Here is a 19,726-nt window from a genome sequence, read left to right as displayed (position 1 = left end):
TATATATATATATATATATATATATATGTATATATATATACATATATATATATATATATGTATATATATATATATATATACATATATATATATATATATGTATAGATCTTCCCATATTAGGTTAAAGTAGGAACCAGACCACATAAATCCAACCTATGAATACATAGCAACAGGTGGAAAAAGAACTATAAAAAATGTCTCATCATATTTTCTATTTCTCCACATTTTTAGACTTCTTAAAATTACTGACAAGTTGTTTTTCTTTTTTTAATTTCTTATCATTAATCATAATCAACATCCTACCATTAGACCTGGGATAGTCCCAATGGCCAATGGACAAATGTGTTTTCTCTGTAGTAAAGATCTGCTTTGATCAGCAGAGACCAACGAAGGTCAAAATTAAAAAAAAATCACACTAAAAATTTTCTTTTTTTGAATTGAAAAATGATGCCAGTTATCTTCCAGCAAGTACATCACGTAAAAACAGTGTGATACAGAATTCCTGCTGATCTCTAGTTTATAAATTTATGCAAAGTGGCTCCATGTAACAAGTTCCTGTAATGATAAAAGACTAAGTGGTTTGTCTGCCGCATTTCTGCTGTTTAATTGTGGCGTGAACACGAGCAGCAGATAGAATGAAGAACAGATAGCAGCATCACAGTCCAATCATCTAGAAACACTAATTACTTGTTGCTCAGTTACAAATAAGCTAATTTCTCTAAACAGACACTTACTTTCTTCACAAATGATATTTATAGTTGTAAAAACAAAGAGGATCTGGGAAGAAACCCTCTGGATGTTTGGTGCGACTGTCTTTCTGACACATCCATGCCTGTGCCTCACTGATGTGCAACTCAATCAAAACATAAAATCACAATTAAAGTTGAGAAATTAACTCAAACCAGCTTTAAATGAACTTAAATAAGATTCCAGCTTTTCAAGCGCTGATGGAGCTATGGGCCATTTCTCAGAGAAACATTTCCGTATCCTCTGATAACTCTGCAGGACAGGGAACAACTGTCCTGAGTGGGTGGTGGATTATCCATCCAAGTGTAGTAAAAATAAAGCAACAGTTTAGCAGGTAGACACTCATAACTGTTAACTTCTGATCCACTGACCGATAAACTAGTAAGAGTTGGAAGTTTAATTTTAACCAAAGAACTGGTGTTGGTCAGGCAGTGTCCAGTCCACCCTGACAAACAGGGATTAAAAAAAGAAACAGCTCTGATGCTTGGAGGGGAAAAAGTCTATAAACAAATGTGTTACGTGACCAAAAGATTATTTCAATTAGTCAAATAAATAGACACAGAATACTGATTTTAAAAAAAAGGTAAATTTCAGAGGACCAGCCCCCTCTATCGGACCATCTCATACCAGCTGACCCTGTAACAATCTCCTGCTGTAGTTTCCATCCAGGCAGCTAAAGAACTAACTGTTTGTTCAATGCATTTACTGTACACAAACAGATCACTTAGAGGACAACAAGTGCATGGAGGAAAGTTGAAGAGTTTATATATATATGTGTGAATGTGTGTGTGTGTGTGTCTGAGAAAAAGGGGGACGCTTGCAGGCCAGTAGGTGAGACGCTGCTTCAGATGCTGTTAAGGGATCCTGGTACTGAACTATGTTGAGATGAATCTGAACCGGTACCATCTGAGGGAGAAAGGGAAAACACAAGAGAGTGAGCTGTGAAGTTTCATGACATCGTCTGAAATCTGTCACTTCTGTTTGAGGAGGAACTATTTGCTTTCTGATCAGTAAATGAGACATTTGGATTTATGTCTCAGTGCTGCCATCTAGTGTCAAAATATAGCCATTACCCAACTTTGCTCATGCTTTATAAACACCAAGAGCTGAACAACAATCAGCCACAACATTTGCTGCCAGCTTAACTTAAAGGCAGGTTCGTCTATCTGAATATGCTCTTTTAAAGCAGCCTTTCTTAAAACTGAGGGTCCAGACAAGTTCTAATGAAAGCTTTTTTAATATTTACGGTCCAAGAGAATGTGTTGAAAGGGGAGCAGGGTGTATGTGAATAATCTGGAAACACTAGACAGTCTGACGTTGTTGCAGACAGATTGAAGTCTTCAGTTTCGGCTCAGAGGGCTCGTTTCTGTTAAACAGGACTTCTAACCATAGAAGCTACTGTTCAGTCTGGCTAGAACGTCTTCATGTAGCCGATTGCAAGAACCTTTAGTTCAGTTTGAAGATGCTACAAACGAGACTGTGCTAGTAGTGAATGTTTAAATGCTCCACAGGTTTATGTGCATTAGTGAAAGCATGGCCTGAAATGAGCCTGTCATGCTCAGGGACCTGTGGTGTGTGAGCAGAACAACCCAAGCTGGACATTCCCACGTCTTCCTTCACCTTGTTCATGTGCGTTGCACTGTCACGCAGGATTACAGCATTTTAGCTAGCAGACTTTTCTTGAGGTATCCTTGACAGATAGAGACTGATGAGCTAGGAGGATGAATTGGAGCAGCTTTTTTTGTGGGCTAATTCCTCCAGTTTTCACCTCGACTGCTGGAAGTTTACTGCTCCACTGGAACGCTTCAGGAGTGTCTGCTGCACTATTTTCTCTTGCCTTCTTAGCGGAACAACTTGTTAGCCTGGAAGCCTTGGCTGTACACACATTTCAAATTGCCTGCTAAATATTTTTAATAAATATATTTCATGAACTGATTCTGCATCAAGATATTCTGGTAGGCTTAAACCTACATAATACTCATAGTTGGTAAACACAGGACCAGAAAGGCTCCTCTTTGGATCGGTGAGGGAGATCAAGGAATTCAGCCTGATATCTGATTCATAAATCAAGCCAATATCAGAGCTGATACCAATATTGGATAGAACTGGTCCCAACTCTAATTCACGACGTGAAGGAGCACCAAAGTTTAAGACTTTTGGACTTTAACAGAGCTTTCTGAAAATATTCCTGAAAAGGAAGGATTTGTGCTTATGAGGGGTGTAAAAGTAACACCGGACTTTATTCTTTACCTGCTGATCCTCATCTGGCGACAGACAGCAGCTCAAATTTAACAGCGGAACTTCCTGCAGCGAGGAAGCAGTGACAGGCTGACAGGTCAGCTAACAGCGCTAACGACTCAGACTGGTACGGTTCAGGACCACCTGGTTCATGTGTAGCTGAGCAGATTCAGGAGGGGACCGTCTACCACCTCAAAGATGCTCTGTGGCGTAGCTGCTCTGTGAATCTGTATCTTTCCATCTTGCTAGCTGAGCTGCTGCCCGTGATTCAACAATTTCTGCCTTGTATTTGTGACCTGCCCACTCTCAGCCCCCTGATCACCCCCAGACCTTGCACCCCAGCCCTTGCAGTTTCTGGCCTTTTTCAAAATTTGGTAGTGAGTGGAATTATGCAAAAAGTAGGGGGTGCAGTAACACATGAATTATTCTTTCAACACTGATGCTTCTCATGCCTGCTGTAATCTGATGATGCACCATGTGTTCTGAAATCTTTCCAATAAAACCTCCGTGGAGGTCCAAAAAGCATCAAAATCACTTTCTGTCTCGTATGTCCAAAACAACTGAGATGATCGCCTGTCAGTGGTTTCAATGTTGTGGCTGATCAGTATTCTGAGGTTGTAATATTTAAGAAGAAATAACATCACATTCTTTTTTCCCAAACAAACAATGATAAGAGGCAGAGTTTCCCACCGTGGACGGAAGCAGCTGTGTGTGAGCGAGCGTGGGGAGGGATGAGTATCGAGTTCAGCTGAGGCTGGATTGACAGCTCTGTAGAGACAAAAAGAGCATTTTATTCTCTAAAAGACGAGTGAACTGCAAAACTTCAGAGGTCTGAACTTAGAAAATAGCACCTAACTATAGTTAAACAGATGGTTTGATAATGAGGTGAAATTTAGTTAAGTGGTTAAGAAATGTTGGTTTTTAATACTGATGATTAACAACCGATCAATATGGAAAACGACAGATTAAAACGGGTATTCCTCTTCATGTGGTGCTGAAACTAAACCCTGTGGGTTCCTGTGCTCCAGTTTGTGTTTAGGTGTACCTGTGGTGCTGAAGTTGAAGAGCATCGGCAGGTCTCGTCCGCTGGGCAGTCGTGTGTTCGGCTGGCGCAGCTCATCGAAGAAAGCGTGTGCGCAGGCCTCTAACGGGGAGAGGCGCGAGGCCGGTGTGTACTCCAGCAGCCGAGAGCAAAGAGCGATGGCCTCCGGAGGGGTGCGAGGTTTAAACACCTGAGGAGAAAACGAGTTTCATCCAGATGTTCAGAACTAAAAAAAAAAAAAATAACCATGAGACGTAACCATCTCATCGCTGTTTGATCGTTAAGACGGGAATAAATACGCACACACAGTGGTGTTTGTTTACACCAGGAATCACCGTTTCTTCTTCTACTGCTGGTTATGATAAGTCAGATAGCTGTACAATTCTGTGCATGTCAAAATGATTTATTCCGTTTAAACATGATGGATGTAAACGGACATCATGATCAGAATAACAGTACAGGTCTGGTACCAGTCAGCTCGCTCTCTGATTGGCTAGATGCTGTTCCACATCACCATCCACACAGTCACAACTCAGGAATCGTCAGCTTTCCTCACACACATGAAGATTTTTGGATCAATTTTAAATATTGAACATGTTCAATAGTTTTAATTGTTGGCCACGACTCGTTTCGGAGCAGATTGTCCGGACGAATTTGCTCTTAACACACCTCAGAACGATCTTATAAGACTTAAGATAATCAGGCGTGTGCCGTCCTTGGTCAGGAATGGGAAAATTAGGACAAAAACAGCCCGATAATCTTAATGTGTGCTCAGCTTAACATGATTGCTTAAGGAAAGAGAAGCTGAATCAGTAAGAGTTAAAGAACTGCAGCTGAAACATGTTAATCACCTAACATGACTCGACTATCTGCTTAGTTCAATCCAAGCTGCAACTCCTTTTTCTCTTCTTTGCCAAAGTGTTTAGGTATTCAACTCGATATTTGGTCATAGTTTCTGCAGTTTGAGTATTTCCTCTTCTTTACAATTTTATTCTTTTTTAGATTTTTTTTAATCTTTGGACTGTTAGTTGAACAAAACAGACCTGGGGCATGAAATCTGAAGCCCAAATATTAATAGCATAAACATTTAATCAAGATAACTGGAAACCTGATGAATTAAAGGAAAGACAGGTCTAAAAACAGTTTCTCCAGACAGTACAAACCCAGAAAAAGACTCCTTAGCTGTTCTATTACCTTTGTCCATGGATGAGCTTTGATCTGTGGGAACTTAAATTCTGTGTAGTTTGGATTCATCTCTCGAATTTGTTCCCTCGTTGGTGTACCCAGCACCTGAATATAAATGGAGGAGTGCGAGTTATTTCCTCTTATAACTGGAATTATCATAACAGTCTATTTAATTCTAATAAATCAATGTGAGTGAATTTACAAAAGCATCCACAAAAAATAAAATTAATATGTAAACTTTGATGTTTGACTCTACCAACAGGAAATTTAAGCTGCTGCAGAGCACAAATGTCTCAAGAGCTACAGACTCGCCTTGATAATCTCTACTAGCTGGTCGACTCCACTGTCGCCGGGGAAGATGGGCTGTCCGAGCAGCAGCTCTGCCAGTACGCAGCCAGCGGACCAGATGTCGATGTTTGCCGTGTAGTCTGTGGCACCAAAAATGAGCTCAGGGGCGCGGTAGTACCGTGAGCAGATATACGACACGTTGGGTTCGCCGCGGATCAGCTGCTTGGCGCTGAGGGAAACACAAGACATCAAATGAGGTGAAGAAAGTCTAAAGCTAATACTCTCAGGAACACATGAAAGAGACCAGCTGAGCTAATTTAACCCAATATGCTCCATTTTGTTGCCGGTGTTCGTTACTTTTCCAGCTTTTATCTGTCAGCTCACCTGCCGAAGTCGCACAGCTTCAGGACAGCAGTTTCTGGGTCAACAAGCAGGTTTTGCGGCTTGATGTCTCTGTGACACACACCCTGGGAATGAATATAAGCCAGACTGCGAAACAACTGGTACATGTACACCTGAGGAGGTCACAACACAAGAACACTGTTAATGGTCTTTAAAGAGTGTTCACAACTGATCAAGTAAATACATATTCTTTTGTTCTTTTGTCTGTTAAAAACAAATACTTGGACAGCTCACGGTGTTTTGGTGGCATTAACAGGAAAGTTACCTTCACATATATGATAGGAATGATGGTCTTGGCCTTGTTAAAATGCCTGGCAACCCTGTAAACCGTCTCAGGGACAAAGTCCAGCACCAGGTTGAGGTACACTTCATCTTTCTGTATGGGATGGAGAAATACAGATAGCAGTTGTTTTATAAAGTCTAAAGCACCAAAACAAACAGACAAATTGCCTCCAGGGACTGTTGATTCAAAGGTTAAATCGGAATCAGTTTCCAGTGAGCTGAACATGTAAGTGCTTCTATTGTTGACAGTCCAAGAAATAAATAGTTTTCCTCTTTTAAACTACGGGTATTTTTTATACCACACACTTTATTGATAATTGTAGATCTTTGAGGTTAAGGTGGTATCAGAACAGTTGCATTGGGTTGTGCAGGAACAGGTACCTTCTCGCCGCTGGAGTAGAAGAAATAACGTAGTCGGACAATGTTGCAATGGTCCAGCTTTCTCATGATCTGTAGCTCTCGATTCTGTACAGACAAAAAAGGACAATCTGTAGTAAACAAGCATCAACAACCATACACAAAGCACTGATTTATGTCCCCAGAATTATCCACTAAAGATAAAAACAAGAATCTGCTTTCTGAGGGTGTTGGAGACGCTACTGACATGAAGCTGCTGTGAAATAAGAACCAATCAGACTTACCTTGAACCTCTTATCCTGCAGAACCTTCTTAATGGCCACCATCTCTTGGCTGTCGATGAGCCGAGCTTGGTACACCACACCAAACGAGCCATTCCCAATAACCTGAAAGGTGTTCGCAAAAAAGAAAATAAATAAAACGACCACATGCCAAATACCGAGTACAGATCTATACATTCATAAAATTCACTCAAATCTACAGCTTTAACTAAGAAGCTGAGAACCTTCTGGTCTCAATCCGGTTATACGAACAGGTTAATATACAGACTTCTGTGTGTTGAGTCATGTTCGGTGGCTGGACTGGGTCAAACTGGGTCTTAAAATTGTTTCAGCAGTGAATTCGATAAGCAGTTTTAAGCTATGAGCCACCAAAAACACACTGTAAGTAGGGATGTCACAAATAGGGCTGCAACTATTAGTTGAATTTGTCGGCAAAAAAACAAACAAAAACAAAACCCTACAGAGTGAGACATCGTCTTCTTTTTTTCATCTCTGCTGAGAGTTGCACATGCACACTAAAGTCCACCAAGGGAAAAATATGGCGGTGGGCCAGGGAGCAAAACGGCAGCAGAGGACGTCAAAAGTCTGGAATAACTTCACGTTAAACTTATAAAATAAATTAAATACATGTGAGAAAAGCGGACCTTGCGTACCACGGAAGTACGTCTACAGTGCTTGAACATTTAAAGAGGAGGAACGTCGCACTTACATAACAACCTCATGCAAGATTTCAAAGCTGAAAGTGAAATAAGAGCCATTTAAAAATCATGAGATACATAATCCGATTGGCCGACTAGTTGTTCTAATAGTCGGTGACTAATCGACCATCAGCATTGTCACTTTCCAGAAATGATAATGTCCAAAACATATAGTCAAATCAGCTGCAATGAAAGCAAAGTTTCACCACAGCCTCCTGTTGCTGCTTGTGCTGCTTTTGTTTTGTCCCGGACGAGTTGCAGAAGAGGCGTGTTAGAGTGGGAAAGTATGGCAGAGGAAGAGTTGACAGATTAAGTCATCCATGTTGGATTTATTTGGTTATAGAGAAAAAAAAAAATGACTAAGGTGTCATTGTGGAACCTGTAAAGCATGACATAAAAAAGCTGCAGTGAAAGGTAGAAATGCTTCCAATGTTTAACCACCTGAAGGATAAACACCAGCTTTGTTAAATTACGAACATTAACATTTAATCTTATCGCGTCATTTGAAATGTTGTAATTGTGTAAGACAGCAACTGTGTGATGTTCACTGAACGTTACACATCCAAGCCTACATCAACAAACAGCAACAGGAACCGTTTTGGGAAGAGAAGGAAAAAAACTGCACTTGAACACACAGCAGATGACCTCCATCTGCCAACTACAACATAAATCTACGCCTGAACAAGAGGACACCACTTTTAAGTGCAGAACTCCATTCATTATTCAATAACATATATATACACATTAAAAAAAACATTAAAATATATAAAAATCTGTGGAAGGTCAGGTCACTAAAGTTCACTTTTTAGGATCCAACATAGTTGTAGCTCAGTTTGGTAAAACAGGTTTTTGAGACATTAAAACACACCTAACATGGATTGTTTTGCACATTTATTCTTTTTCAACCATTTGAGCTGCATTAAAACAATAATAGTTAACTTCACATTAAGATACTGTGGAGTTCATTCCATGCACTAAACAGCCAACCAGAATCATCACCTTCACGGGCAGATCCAAGGAATCAATAAAAAGGGAAAATCATTAACAGGATCCAAAAGAGCAAACAGTGCCTTACACACCGAAAACACAAGAGAAACAGATGTTCACCGACACTCCAGATGCTCCAGATGGATGATTGTCAGCTTGGTGCTTGAGACCCCTCAGAGATTAAAAGATTTGCTAATTACTGAAGAAATTTAATTCCCCATGAAGCAGACAGAAGAGTGATTTTCTACATTTTTTCTCATTATCTGTAATAATTAAAGCTAATCAGCCTCCAATCGAGAAAACCCAATTTTTCCCTCATCAGTTCACTGGCCACAGTTTCACATAAGTCAGTTAAATATCATCCACAGTGAGCTTTCATCACACCAAACTCTTAACCATGCCGTATCAATTTAAAGAGTTGCTGTTTAATCAGTTCCATCAATAATAAACCCAAAAAACAGGACATGATTATGAGGTAAAGAGCTGAACAAAAACTGAAGGAGAAAACTAGCTCAGGTGGCATCGAAATTTAACGCAATTACTGAAAACAAAACGTTGCAGCGTGCACTGATGAGTAAGAGGGGCTGTGGTGTTAGCTCATCTGCCAGAGATTGAGAAGAGTCACCCTATGATGTATTACATGATTCTGTGAGCTTAGTTTAGCTCTAGAAGTGCAAAGGCAAACCATTTCACCGTCCATGAATTAAATATTAACAGCTGTGGTCTAATGTTAGCAGCTTGTCACCCACAGCACGTATGCAGTGCAGGACGGTTGCAGCGAGCCTGTTTGCACTTGTTAACATAAAAGGATCGCTGTGGCTAATAGGAGTATAAAACGTCTCAGTTGGGCTATGGGGTTGAGTTGTTCATCAATTTGTAAGAGCTACTGATAGGAGCTCATGATGGTGTCAACACAAAGCAAACAAACAAGTTGTGCTGCAGTCAGATTCATCCTAATGTTATTTTTAGTCAGCATGCTGTCATCAGTGCAGGTTTTAAGGTTAAATGTTATTTTTGTCATTTGCTTTAATTAATCTGAGAAATAAACTCTTGATATCTGAAATTTACTTTACCAGAGTATCCTGATAATAAAAAGACAGAAGCCCAACCAGCAGTTATTCCAACTCAGTGCATGCTCAGTATGCACATATTTATATATCTATGTAAAAAAATGGACACAAGTAAATCATTCAACCTAGTGTGGGATGATTCATTTACATTTTCCATTGCTTTTCACCCAATAAATACCATAAAGGAACATAAAAATCTTAGGAAATTATCCAGTATTTCTGGTGAGTCAGATTATTATCTAATTTTAGACAAAACTGATTACAAATATAAGTTTATAAAAAATTTTAAAAAGTAACTTTAGAAGTGACAGGATAGAGACAAGCTTGGTAATCTCCATATTTCTAAGTACAAAAACAATCACAAATTTTCCAAATGAAATCTCCAAGAACAGATTAATTATGCAAGCCTGAAAAAACTCTTAAAATAAAAAGGATCCAACATTTATCCCATATTTTACTCGAAAACCAATCAGATTCCTCCAATCCTAACCAATCAAGAAGAGAAAGCTGACCAAGGCCAGCACAATCGTCATCACTCTCTAGAGGTGAATGAGTTTAAGGCTGCAGTGGTGCTTCTGCACAAGACGTAAAGTATGGCTGTGGATACACACAATCTTAATCCTTAGGAGCATTTGGACAGAGAAGTTTCTAAGAACTGTCTGCCTGGAGTATAGTTCTATGAACTTCCTCAGGCGAACTGTTTCATTTTGCATTTGCACATGAGTTAGTTGAGCCGATGTGACGCAACCGTCTGTGAAAGTGACGTGTTACTTTAACGCCACACAAAAACAAAAGAAAACCCACGAAAAATTGAGAACTGATCGTCGCAAATATTTTTTTTATTATATTATATTATATTATTATTCCTCTGTGAATATCCTCTGTGGCGTAGACGGTCAGAAGAGCCTGGTTAGGGATTAGAGAAATCTAATTGAACAACCATCTTAATATTATTATTATTATTAATTCAGGACCAATTCATTCAAGGTTGTTTTTTTTGTTATGGGGTGATTAATCTCATGGTTGTTCACTTTTACATATGTGGACAGATCTTATGATGACTTGATTTTACGTTCCTGCTCACCTTGATGTCAGTGTAGGAGACCTCCTGTGGGCGGTCCGGTCCCTGACCCGGTGTGGCTACTACTGTTGTCACCTTCCCACTGTCTCCTAGGAACCAAGCAGAACAGGGTTAATAGAAGGTCAAGAAATTAATCAGAGTTAGGATTCAGAAAATGTCCCTCTACCGCTGTTGAATGACTTCCCTGTTAATTAAAACTTTAGAGCGATTTAGCCCATTAGAGCTATTAAAATGTGCTTCCATTGGAAGCACAAAAAATAAAGTTTTCTATGTAATGAATTCAATACTTCTGACATTAAACCAGGACACTTCCTGCAACCAGCCCACTCATCTGGGCCATCTCTCTGCCGGCCATTTGAATATTTAGGTTAAAGAAAGCCTGGTGAATGGATGTCAACTTCATAAAAGCCCCCAAGGAAGAAGGAAGTGGCAGAGTTCATATTCAAAACTCTGTGACTAATTAAACTGGGAAAAAGCCCAAAAATAGGCCAAATACCTTTCTCCTGGTAGTGTTTTAAGCAATTAGTCTTTTATAAAAAAAAAAAAAAATATTTTAGCACTCCATCCAGATGCAAGCCCCCCCCCCAAAAAAAAACACACAGAATGTGTTGGCATTTAATTTGCTTTTATAAAAAGACGTAGTTAATTATTCATTCATTCATTATCTGTACCACTTTGTCCATTACGGGTCGTGGATAAGCTGGAGCCTAACCCAACATTTTAACAGGTGAGAGGCAGGTACACCCTGGACAGGTCACCAGTCCACCGCAGGGCCAACACAGATAGACAAACAACTATTCATACACACACTCACTCCTAGGGAGAATTTAGAGTGAATTAACCTAACATGCATGCCTTTGGATGAGAGAACCCACGTTTACATGGGAAGAACATGCAAACTCCACACAGAAAGGCCACCGCCCCCAAAGTTCGAACCTCTCCCCAGCCGAGGCTCGAACCAGTGACCTTTCAGTGTATATTAGAAAATATTTAACTACACTTTTTGCATTATTTTATCAGAAGGAATGAAGCTGTCTGATTACTATGTTTGCTCACACAAATGTGTCGCCTGAAACTGTTAAATAATTCAAGTTTATCTGAGTTAGGAAATGTATATAAAACAACCCACTCATTTTCTATATCTGCTTATTCCAAGCAGAGTTGCAGGGAAACTGAAGCCAATCAAAACTGCCCAGTAACCAAATGCAGTGCAGACTTAGTCTACTTTTCACAGCGATGGACTCCCACCGCCTTCTATTCAGGCCGCTTTCTCTTGACTTCTCTGTCCATGGACAAATGGAGACTAGCCAGCACTGTCAAAGCAATTTTGCCTGGATATGCCCAGGCCATTCGCTGGTGTTTTTTCATGGGAAACCGGTAAAAACGCATTCCCTGTTTGCGTCCCTTTTTGCCTTAACAATTTCAACAGTCAAATACACAATAACTGTCCAAAAAGACAGACCCACTGCATATTTCAAATGACTGCTTATCTTTCTGACCAGCAGAAGCAGTTATGAGCATGCACGAGTGATGTTTAAATAAATCACAAAAATCCTCCATTACCAGGCGAGAGGCAGGATAAACCTCAAACAACCCAATACTGTAAAGATAAAATACAAATAATGAGTAAAGATGTGTAATAATAATAATAAAAAGGCTCACGGTATAAGAATCAGTTAACAGCGCATGAACAGCTAACATAGGTTTACCTTGGCCACCAATGCCAATCATGAATAAAAAAACAAAAAAACAAAAAAAAAATTAAATAAAAATCAAAATCTTGTATCTGTGCAAAGTCAATACCCAGATTTCTATCTTTACACTTTCCTCTCTGAAGTTCCACATTCATAATGATTTCAGGTTTTAACAAGATGTAATGATACGAACAGCTTTGCAGGTCAATTAAAAACATCTAGTATTCAGTATTTTAACTAAGTACTTTATAACTAGTTTTTCACCCTTTAAACTATTTTTATTGCTTTTTTGAGTCCATTTTATGTTATTTTTAATATGTAAATGCATGTGGAAGCTGAACCCTTTTCATCCCAGTCAACATTCAGACAGTTTTCAGGAAGCCTCACTTGTCAGATTATGAGGCTAAAATGATGATTGATGATTATTAAATATAGCACCATAAAGGCCAACTAAAACAAGTTAACAGAGTTTATTACCAACAATACTTTGTAGAAATAACACACATTTCAACAGTGACCAAGTCTTTTCTCATCTGCACATCATTCTCTCAAGTCTTGGCTTTCAGGAGAAAAAATATTGGCATTAAATCAAACTATTTATATATTGACACTTTTCCTTCAGCTGTTTTTTAACGTTTTGTTATTTAGTTATTTATACTACTATCTAGTATCCTGACAAAATAAACTCTAACTTAGCTGGTTTTTGGCACCACTGTGCATTAAAAATGTCAAAATAGAAATAGATAAAAATAGAGGTCTCTCAGCAACGTAATGATGGTTTACTCACCAACCTTTGGGTAAAAATGTCACAGCCTCCAGACTTGAATATATGGTTTGGAATAAATCTGATCCCATGGGGCACTGACACCTGATACCAAGATGATCGGATGTCGGACTGAAGTGACTGATCCACATATAGATTCAGACACTATAGTCGGATTTTGTTATGGATTATTAATCAACCTATATTATATTTCAAGTTGAAGCTTACAGTCACAATGTTGTTTAAGAATGATCAAATAATAAATTTTTGTATAAATTAAATTAATCATGCTATAGCAAGCCTGTCTGCTTGTTCCTATACACACATCACGATTGTACACAGTCTTCTGGAAAAAATTAGGCCACTTAATAAAAATTTTATGGAAACAGTGGATTTAGGAAAATAAGATCTGGAAAAAATTAAGATTCTTTCCTTTTCCTTTTTTTTGTGGATACCTTTTTTGCAACCTGAGGTTTGATTTTTACCTCAAATCTCTGTTTCAATTCCTAAATGGGATTGAAGAAAAAAAAATCTAAACAATTCACAAACAAAGTGAGCGTTGCTGTGAGAAATGTCTCAGTAAAATGCTCTCAGCCAGCCAAGAGTCTCTCTGGCATCAGGTCAAGTGCAGCTCTGTAGCAAACATGTTAAGTGTGTCTGCTAGTCTGATGATCTTCATTCATGAAAACAAAAAACTCTTTGGATGTTAATAACAATTAAAATACAAAACTGATTTACTTAAGGTTTTCTAAAGATAAACACTGAACTCTGGATTCATTTGAACTAGTATGGACAGCGTTAATGTTGCACTGCTCATCTGGGCTGTTTGAATAATGGAGCAACCCTCTGCCATCTAGCTGTAATTGTGTTGTACCACCACCCTGTCCGTGTCCTCATACTTGACGCTTTGTTTACCAAACAGCACAATGCACTTATTGATATGGCCCTCTTATAGTCAGAACTGCACGTCCTGGTTTTCTTGTAAGTCCACAGTCACGTGCAGTAAAACTGTCCATCACGGAAATGTAATGGTTATCCAATAAGCACGCGGGTCGTATCTGTTACAGCTGAAACTGCAAGGCTTGCAGAGTGACCGGGTCACTGGGTTCTCTACCTCAATGACTGGGTTCATCTTCTGGACAGAAGTGGAACCACTAAAACAAACAGGGCTGCTGGTAAAAAGTAGGACACTTGGTTAAAGGGTACATTTACACCACCTCTGTCCACGTTGAACTTACTCTTATATTTTCTTACTGATATGTCGGTAAACTCTGGATCTCAGGGCCCTTTTCCTGATGTGATTCTTGTTTTTATTCCAACGTGAAAACAATTTTCAAGATTATGAGACCATCAAGAAGTCCACCATCTTTTATTAGAACGTTTGAGTTCATGATTTATCATCACTTCATGGCCTATTGTTTTCATATCAGTGCTGTATTGTCACATCTCTCCAGGAAATGTCTTTTATTATTAATAATTATTATTAATAATAAGATATATTAATATTTAGATTTTTATTAGTAAAGTGGCTGGAGGAGAAGCAAACTCATTTAGGATCACATAAAAATATTTGTTTGAATTTCAAGCTTTATGGAAAGTTCTTGTAAAATTAGTCTGGTCATCACTTTACAGACACGAGCACAATCCTTTATTTTCTTTTTATCTTAAGAAACATGAACTGAAAATCCAAAAATGAATGCTACAATCTGAAGGGTTTAACCCCATAAATCTTTTTTTGTTTTTAAATTTCATTATTATAGTTTCTTCAGTGGGTTGTGAAATAAAGGTTTTATTGTATAGTGAAAACTTTGTTTCAGAAAACATTCAGGTATTGGGTTTTTTTAAGTAATGCTTATATTTCTAAACCTTTTCAAAATGACAATGAGGCTTTAATGGGTTAACATGAAATTGGATGAAGCAAGAGCTTTTAAAATCTCACTGGCCCATCTAATCTGTTTATAAATCCTTAGTTATAAGTTAATGCACTTATCTGACTCAACAACTAAAATAGAAAATTAGCATTGTGGACATAAACAACATTGCAAGATGACTACGTCTGCACAATATTGAAAATATGTGATTTGCAACAAGTAAAATTATATTTATATAGCAGCTATGAAGATAAAAATCACAAAGTGCTTCACAAAGAAATACAAGAAACAAGAAAATAAAAAACACAACAAACAAAAACTTTTAGCTGTTTTTAAAAGAGATCACCGAGTGTGGGATCACTGGATCCCATGATCAGAAGAAGTGGATTCCAGAGAGTAGGAGCAGCTGTTACAAAGGCTCTTCACTTTTATTCCTTACCGACCAGCAGACACGATCACATGACCTTAGGGAGCTGCTAGGGATGTATGGCTGCAAAAGTTCTCTGATTGAATTGGTGCTTGGCCATGTAACGTTTTATATGGTAAAGCCAAAATTTTGAAATGAACTCTAGTAGATGGGGAGCCAGTGCAGCTGAATTGACAACAGGTTTACATGAAAATACTTTGACAATATTGCTAGGTACCTTGCAGCAGCCTTCTGTACAACTTGTAGATGACTCACAAATATTTTACTCAGACAAGTAAATGACAAATTGCAAAAATCTAAGAATGATGACATAAACATGCAGAGTCATTTCCAACTCAGGGCGAAACACAATGGTACTGACCTTATCATTATTTTTTAAATGATGAAAATAAGAGCACACAAAGCTGCACCAAGTTTCCTAACTAACACAGACAAGGACTTCAGCTTTCCTCATTGTTAAGCTTAAGAACATTCTCAGCTATCCAGTTTCTGACAAGAGCCCAAGTACCTTAAAAACATCATGTGGTTTAAAAAAATATACAACTGAATATCATCAGCATAGCAATGATAACAGACGTCATTAAAAGAGCTTAAAATGTGTTGAGGACGAAGAAGATATAAAAGAAACACAGGCCTCAAAACAGACCCTTGTGGGACACCATGGGTAAGGGTTGAGGAAGAGGACCTGAATTTAGGAGCAGCCACATATTTCATAATATCAGAATTTAACAAAGTTTCACCAAATAAGCCAAAGGTTTTGATGTTATTCTGTTTGAACAAATAAGACACTAATATAGACCCCAGACCTTGATCAGTCCCTGCCCACTGGATACTGTGTTAAATAAGGTTGTCCTGACAAAAATTTCTTTTTTTCTGATAACGATCCAACTCCTTTCAGCATGAGTATCTGCCAATACCAAGTCTCAACCTGATACTTGCATTATCCTACAGCACACAGCTACAAACTAAAACCATGAGTTCATTAAAGGTAGTCAAATCAATAACTCATAGTTTATGGTAAACTTTTTTTCCACGAAGTTCAGATAGTGATGTGTGACATTCCCGAAGACAATGACAACCTGTATCTTCAAAAACAACAATGGGCCAGTCACCCAGGGCAGTGAATTCAGGCTGTCCACACAGCACCAAAGCCGGTTCAGATGTGAAAACAGTGTGAAAACGGTGGCGAAATCTAGGAGAATGGCTTCAACATCTGCACAAAACCACTGTAGTACATACTACAAGGCTGTGGGGGGCACTACGATAATCAAAGAGTAACACTCTGGAGCTGGAATAAGACGTAACGCATGCGCAGATGATGTATCTGCTTGCTCCCACTGTTGATGGTGCAGTGGCGCGATACTGCGATAAAAAAGCCGTGCATTTTGGTGCTACAGCTGAACACAAGCCAGGACTGTCTGGAGCAGCACCACAACAGTTAGTCACGGACACAATTATTGTTGTGTTTGGTGTGCGTTCATCACAGTGATGTCATATCCTCTAATGGTGCGTTTACACTGTCCTCACAATACTAGGGACAGCAGAGGTCTCAAACCTATCCACCTTGGTACCTGGTTTCAGACATGATCGGTTTCATGGAGGCCCTGGTTTTGTGGGGATGAAAGGGTGGATTGCTAAAATACTTTTGCGGTTTTACTGCAATCCGGGGTTGTAGGGATGGCCCCTCAGTCACCCTCTCTGTAATTCTTTTTAACAAATCACCATCTCAGAGAAATGTAACTCTTCTTTTCAAAGTTTTCTCTAATATATTTGGATTTGACAGACCCAAGTTAACCAAGTAAACTTGCTACATTCAGCTAAGAGTTTAAACTTAAGGTGTCTTATCAAAGTCGTACTGAATCAAGCATTGTCCTTACAGACTCATGAAATAATCCAGCTGAAGACATCACAAGCTGCCTCTGGCGTGGTTCTTTTTTCCCACTTTTAAAACTTTCCACATAGCCGACATATTGGAAAGTTCCTGCCTCAACTTTTTATGGCAGAAGTATTACAGTAAAGCTGAAAACAAAACCACGAGGTATCTGAGTCAGGGTGCACACTGTGACCCTGATACTATACTTGACACTGGATTGGGATGTATCTAGTGCACGTTGTTAGCAAGTCTTTTGAGACGAGTCAGTTGCCCATGTTCACACTGGACGTGGTGGACGTGATTTTCATGGCCTCAGCAGTGTCTCACATAAGAGATCACCCCAGCTCACCACACAGTTTCTTTATGAGAGCAAAACTTAACTTAATTGTCTAAATAAGATCTTTCTTCTCAAGACATTTCAGGAGTTAGGATATGGTGCCTGATCAGTCTAGTTTACCTATGAAGTTGATACTATATAAGTAAAATATGTAAATTAATGAGTCTAATCTGAGTTTTTTTTCGAAGAAGAAATAATGTATTGCAGAATTTGAGAGCTAAATTAGACCATAAAGATTATATTACAACTTAGAAATTCTCAATATTAACAGAATATCTTCCACTACTTATCTGTAATGACATAATGATCTAATGTTGTCATGAAGTGTATACATACATTTCATGCTCCATGTCGAAGTTCAATTTTATCCGCAATTTAAAATGCCAAATGACATAATTCTGTCTCACAAAAATGTGGCTAAATAGTTTGAAATAACTTCTAGGTCCCACAACCAGATAAAATGGCCATCAGGCAGTCAAAAGAACATCCGTAACAGCTAACGTTTAGATGCAAAAGGCCTTAGGCAGTGTTGCTGAGGAGAGAAGCCAGTGGCCACCCTTCTTTGAACTGGAGATGACCTCCCATTGGGTTCTAATATCAAGGAAGACAACCCTGTCTGTATATGGATGCTAAGGTTTGAATTTTCATGCACACACATAAAGAGCTCTGCTTACACCTGCCTCTACAGTGATAAAGGGGGAGACAACACTTCCATCTCTGACCGAGATAAACTCCATGTCACCCCATCTGACAGCCGAGCTCTTGTGCTGGATGTGCATCATTTGCATCCTCCTGGCGGAGGCCACCTGCTGCCAAGTCTTCGCCCCACAGGTGACCTTGGTGAATGGACATCATTGCGCCTTCCCCAGGCGAGTCAGACTGATAACTGATGCCGCTTCAAACACCCACAAAGGAGCCCTCCATGAAGCACCCAAGTTGGGGTATTTAAGCCTAGCTTTTCCACAAAGAACAACCAACCAATTTATCTCCTTTCACTCACACTGACCAGGAAAGAAACCGATCCTGAACTTAGGACTAAACATTACTCATTCTGCCAACAATATGTTCTTACGTGAGTTTATAATTATGACAGTGAACTGGCGAAACATTATATTGGCTGATTTCATCCTTTGGCTGGACAGGGAACCTGTACAAAACAAGTGGCTAACGTTAGCAAGCTAACTAGTTAGCACGTTAGCAGGTTTGTTAGCAGCTAAACGGGAGAAATAACTTTCCACTGGGTTGTGACACGTAACGTCTTCGGATATTTTAAAATTGAAAGGATCTAATAGGATTAACCGGATAGGCCAATTTCAATAAAGGGTTACTTGCTAAAAAAAAAAAAAACTTACTGGAAAGCTTGAGGTTCGAGCATCCTGATGAGCTGCTGCCGGAGGCCTGCGGGACCCCGGACTTTCCTGTGCTGCTCCCCACGGCAGCGACTGATCCGGTGGACCCTGCAACGGCTCCTGGAACACCTGGCGGCTCAGCAAACGAGCTGGTCCTGGGCCGCCCGCTGCCGCTCATATCTCTGAACAGAGGTCAGGGTTATTTTTTTCCACTGTTTTCAGCAAGGCGTCTATTAGTTGTAATTATTCGACAGCGAATAACCGTGGAAAGACACAAGGAAAAAAATACCGCTCCCGTTGCCGCCGGCTGTCTGGGCTGAAAGCTGTTGCTAGACACCTAGAAACGGACCTTTCGCAAAGCCACCTGGGAAATGGAGTTTGTGACGGCTGTGTCTGTTTTCTGGTGCGGGCCTTTGTAACTTAAAACAACTACAACTTTGAATTGAATTAAATGGAGATGTAAGCAAAAAAAAACAAAACAAAACAAAAAACAAAACAAAACAAAACAAAAAATATTTAAATTTTTTTAAGAATCTTACCATAACCCCATTTGAACACAATCATTGACTGCAGTACTTTTCATCCTATACAATTATGTTTGTAACAATTTTACTTACAGTACATAAAAGACATATATTTTTATTATTATTACAATGACACCTGAGATGTTAGGCATTGTGATAGTTTCTATTTTTAAAAGAACTTGCTTTAAAGCAAATGATAAAACTTTTTTTCCTAATGTGACTTGATATTG

At 39.1% G+C, this 19,726-nt stretch overlaps 1 protein-coding gene across 1 annotated transcript; it reads right to left on the bottom strand.

Moving 5' to 3' along the window:
• Positions 1 to 579: 579 nt before the first annotated feature.
• On the bottom strand, positions 580 to 19,314 carry gsk3aa (glycogen synthase kinase 3 alpha a). The gene is made up of 11 exons (XM_041967082.1): positions 18,976 to 19,314; positions 10,662 to 10,747; positions 6,826 to 6,927; positions 6,566 to 6,649; positions 6,168 to 6,278; positions 5,885 to 6,015; positions 5,525 to 5,729; positions 5,222 to 5,317; positions 4,031 to 4,217; positions 3,676 to 3,753; positions 580 to 1,653 (listed from the first exon to the last, which is right to left on the bottom strand). The coding sequence occupies exons 1-11, from the start codon at positions 19,148 to 19,150 to the stop codon at positions 1,592 to 1,594; spliced, it is 1,317 nt and encodes a 438-aa protein (XP_041823016.1). The 5' UTR covers positions 19,151 to 19,314; the 3' UTR covers positions 580 to 1,591.
• Positions 19,315 to 19,726: the final 412 nt, after the last annotated feature.

This window comes from Melanotaenia boesemani, chromosome 17, assembly GCF_017639745.1.
Source record: "Melanotaenia boesemani isolate fMelBoe1 chromosome 17, fMelBoe1.pri, whole genome shotgun sequence".
NCBI lineage: Eukaryota > Metazoa > Chordata > Actinopteri > Atheriniformes > Melanotaeniidae > Melanotaenia > Melanotaenia boesemani.
This window is presented reverse-complemented; position numbering and strand designations above follow the sequence as displayed.

What these genes read in the sequence shown, in the direction of transcription:
- gsk3aa (XM_041967082.1), bottom strand. Translation starts at nt 19,150, where the DNA reads ATGAGCGGCAGCGGGCGGCCCAGGACCAGCTCGTTTGCTGAGCCGCCA. An exon ending in TCTCCTACACTGACATCAAG is followed by an intron (nt 6,928 to 10,661) that starts GTGAGCAGGAAC and finishes AACACCTTTCAG; the next exon opens with GTTATTGGGAATGGCTCGTT. An exon ending in TGCAGGATAAGAGGTTCAAG is followed by an intron (nt 6,650 to 6,825) that starts GTAAGTCTGATT and finishes TTGTCTGTACAG; the next exon opens with AATCGAGAGCTACAGATCAT.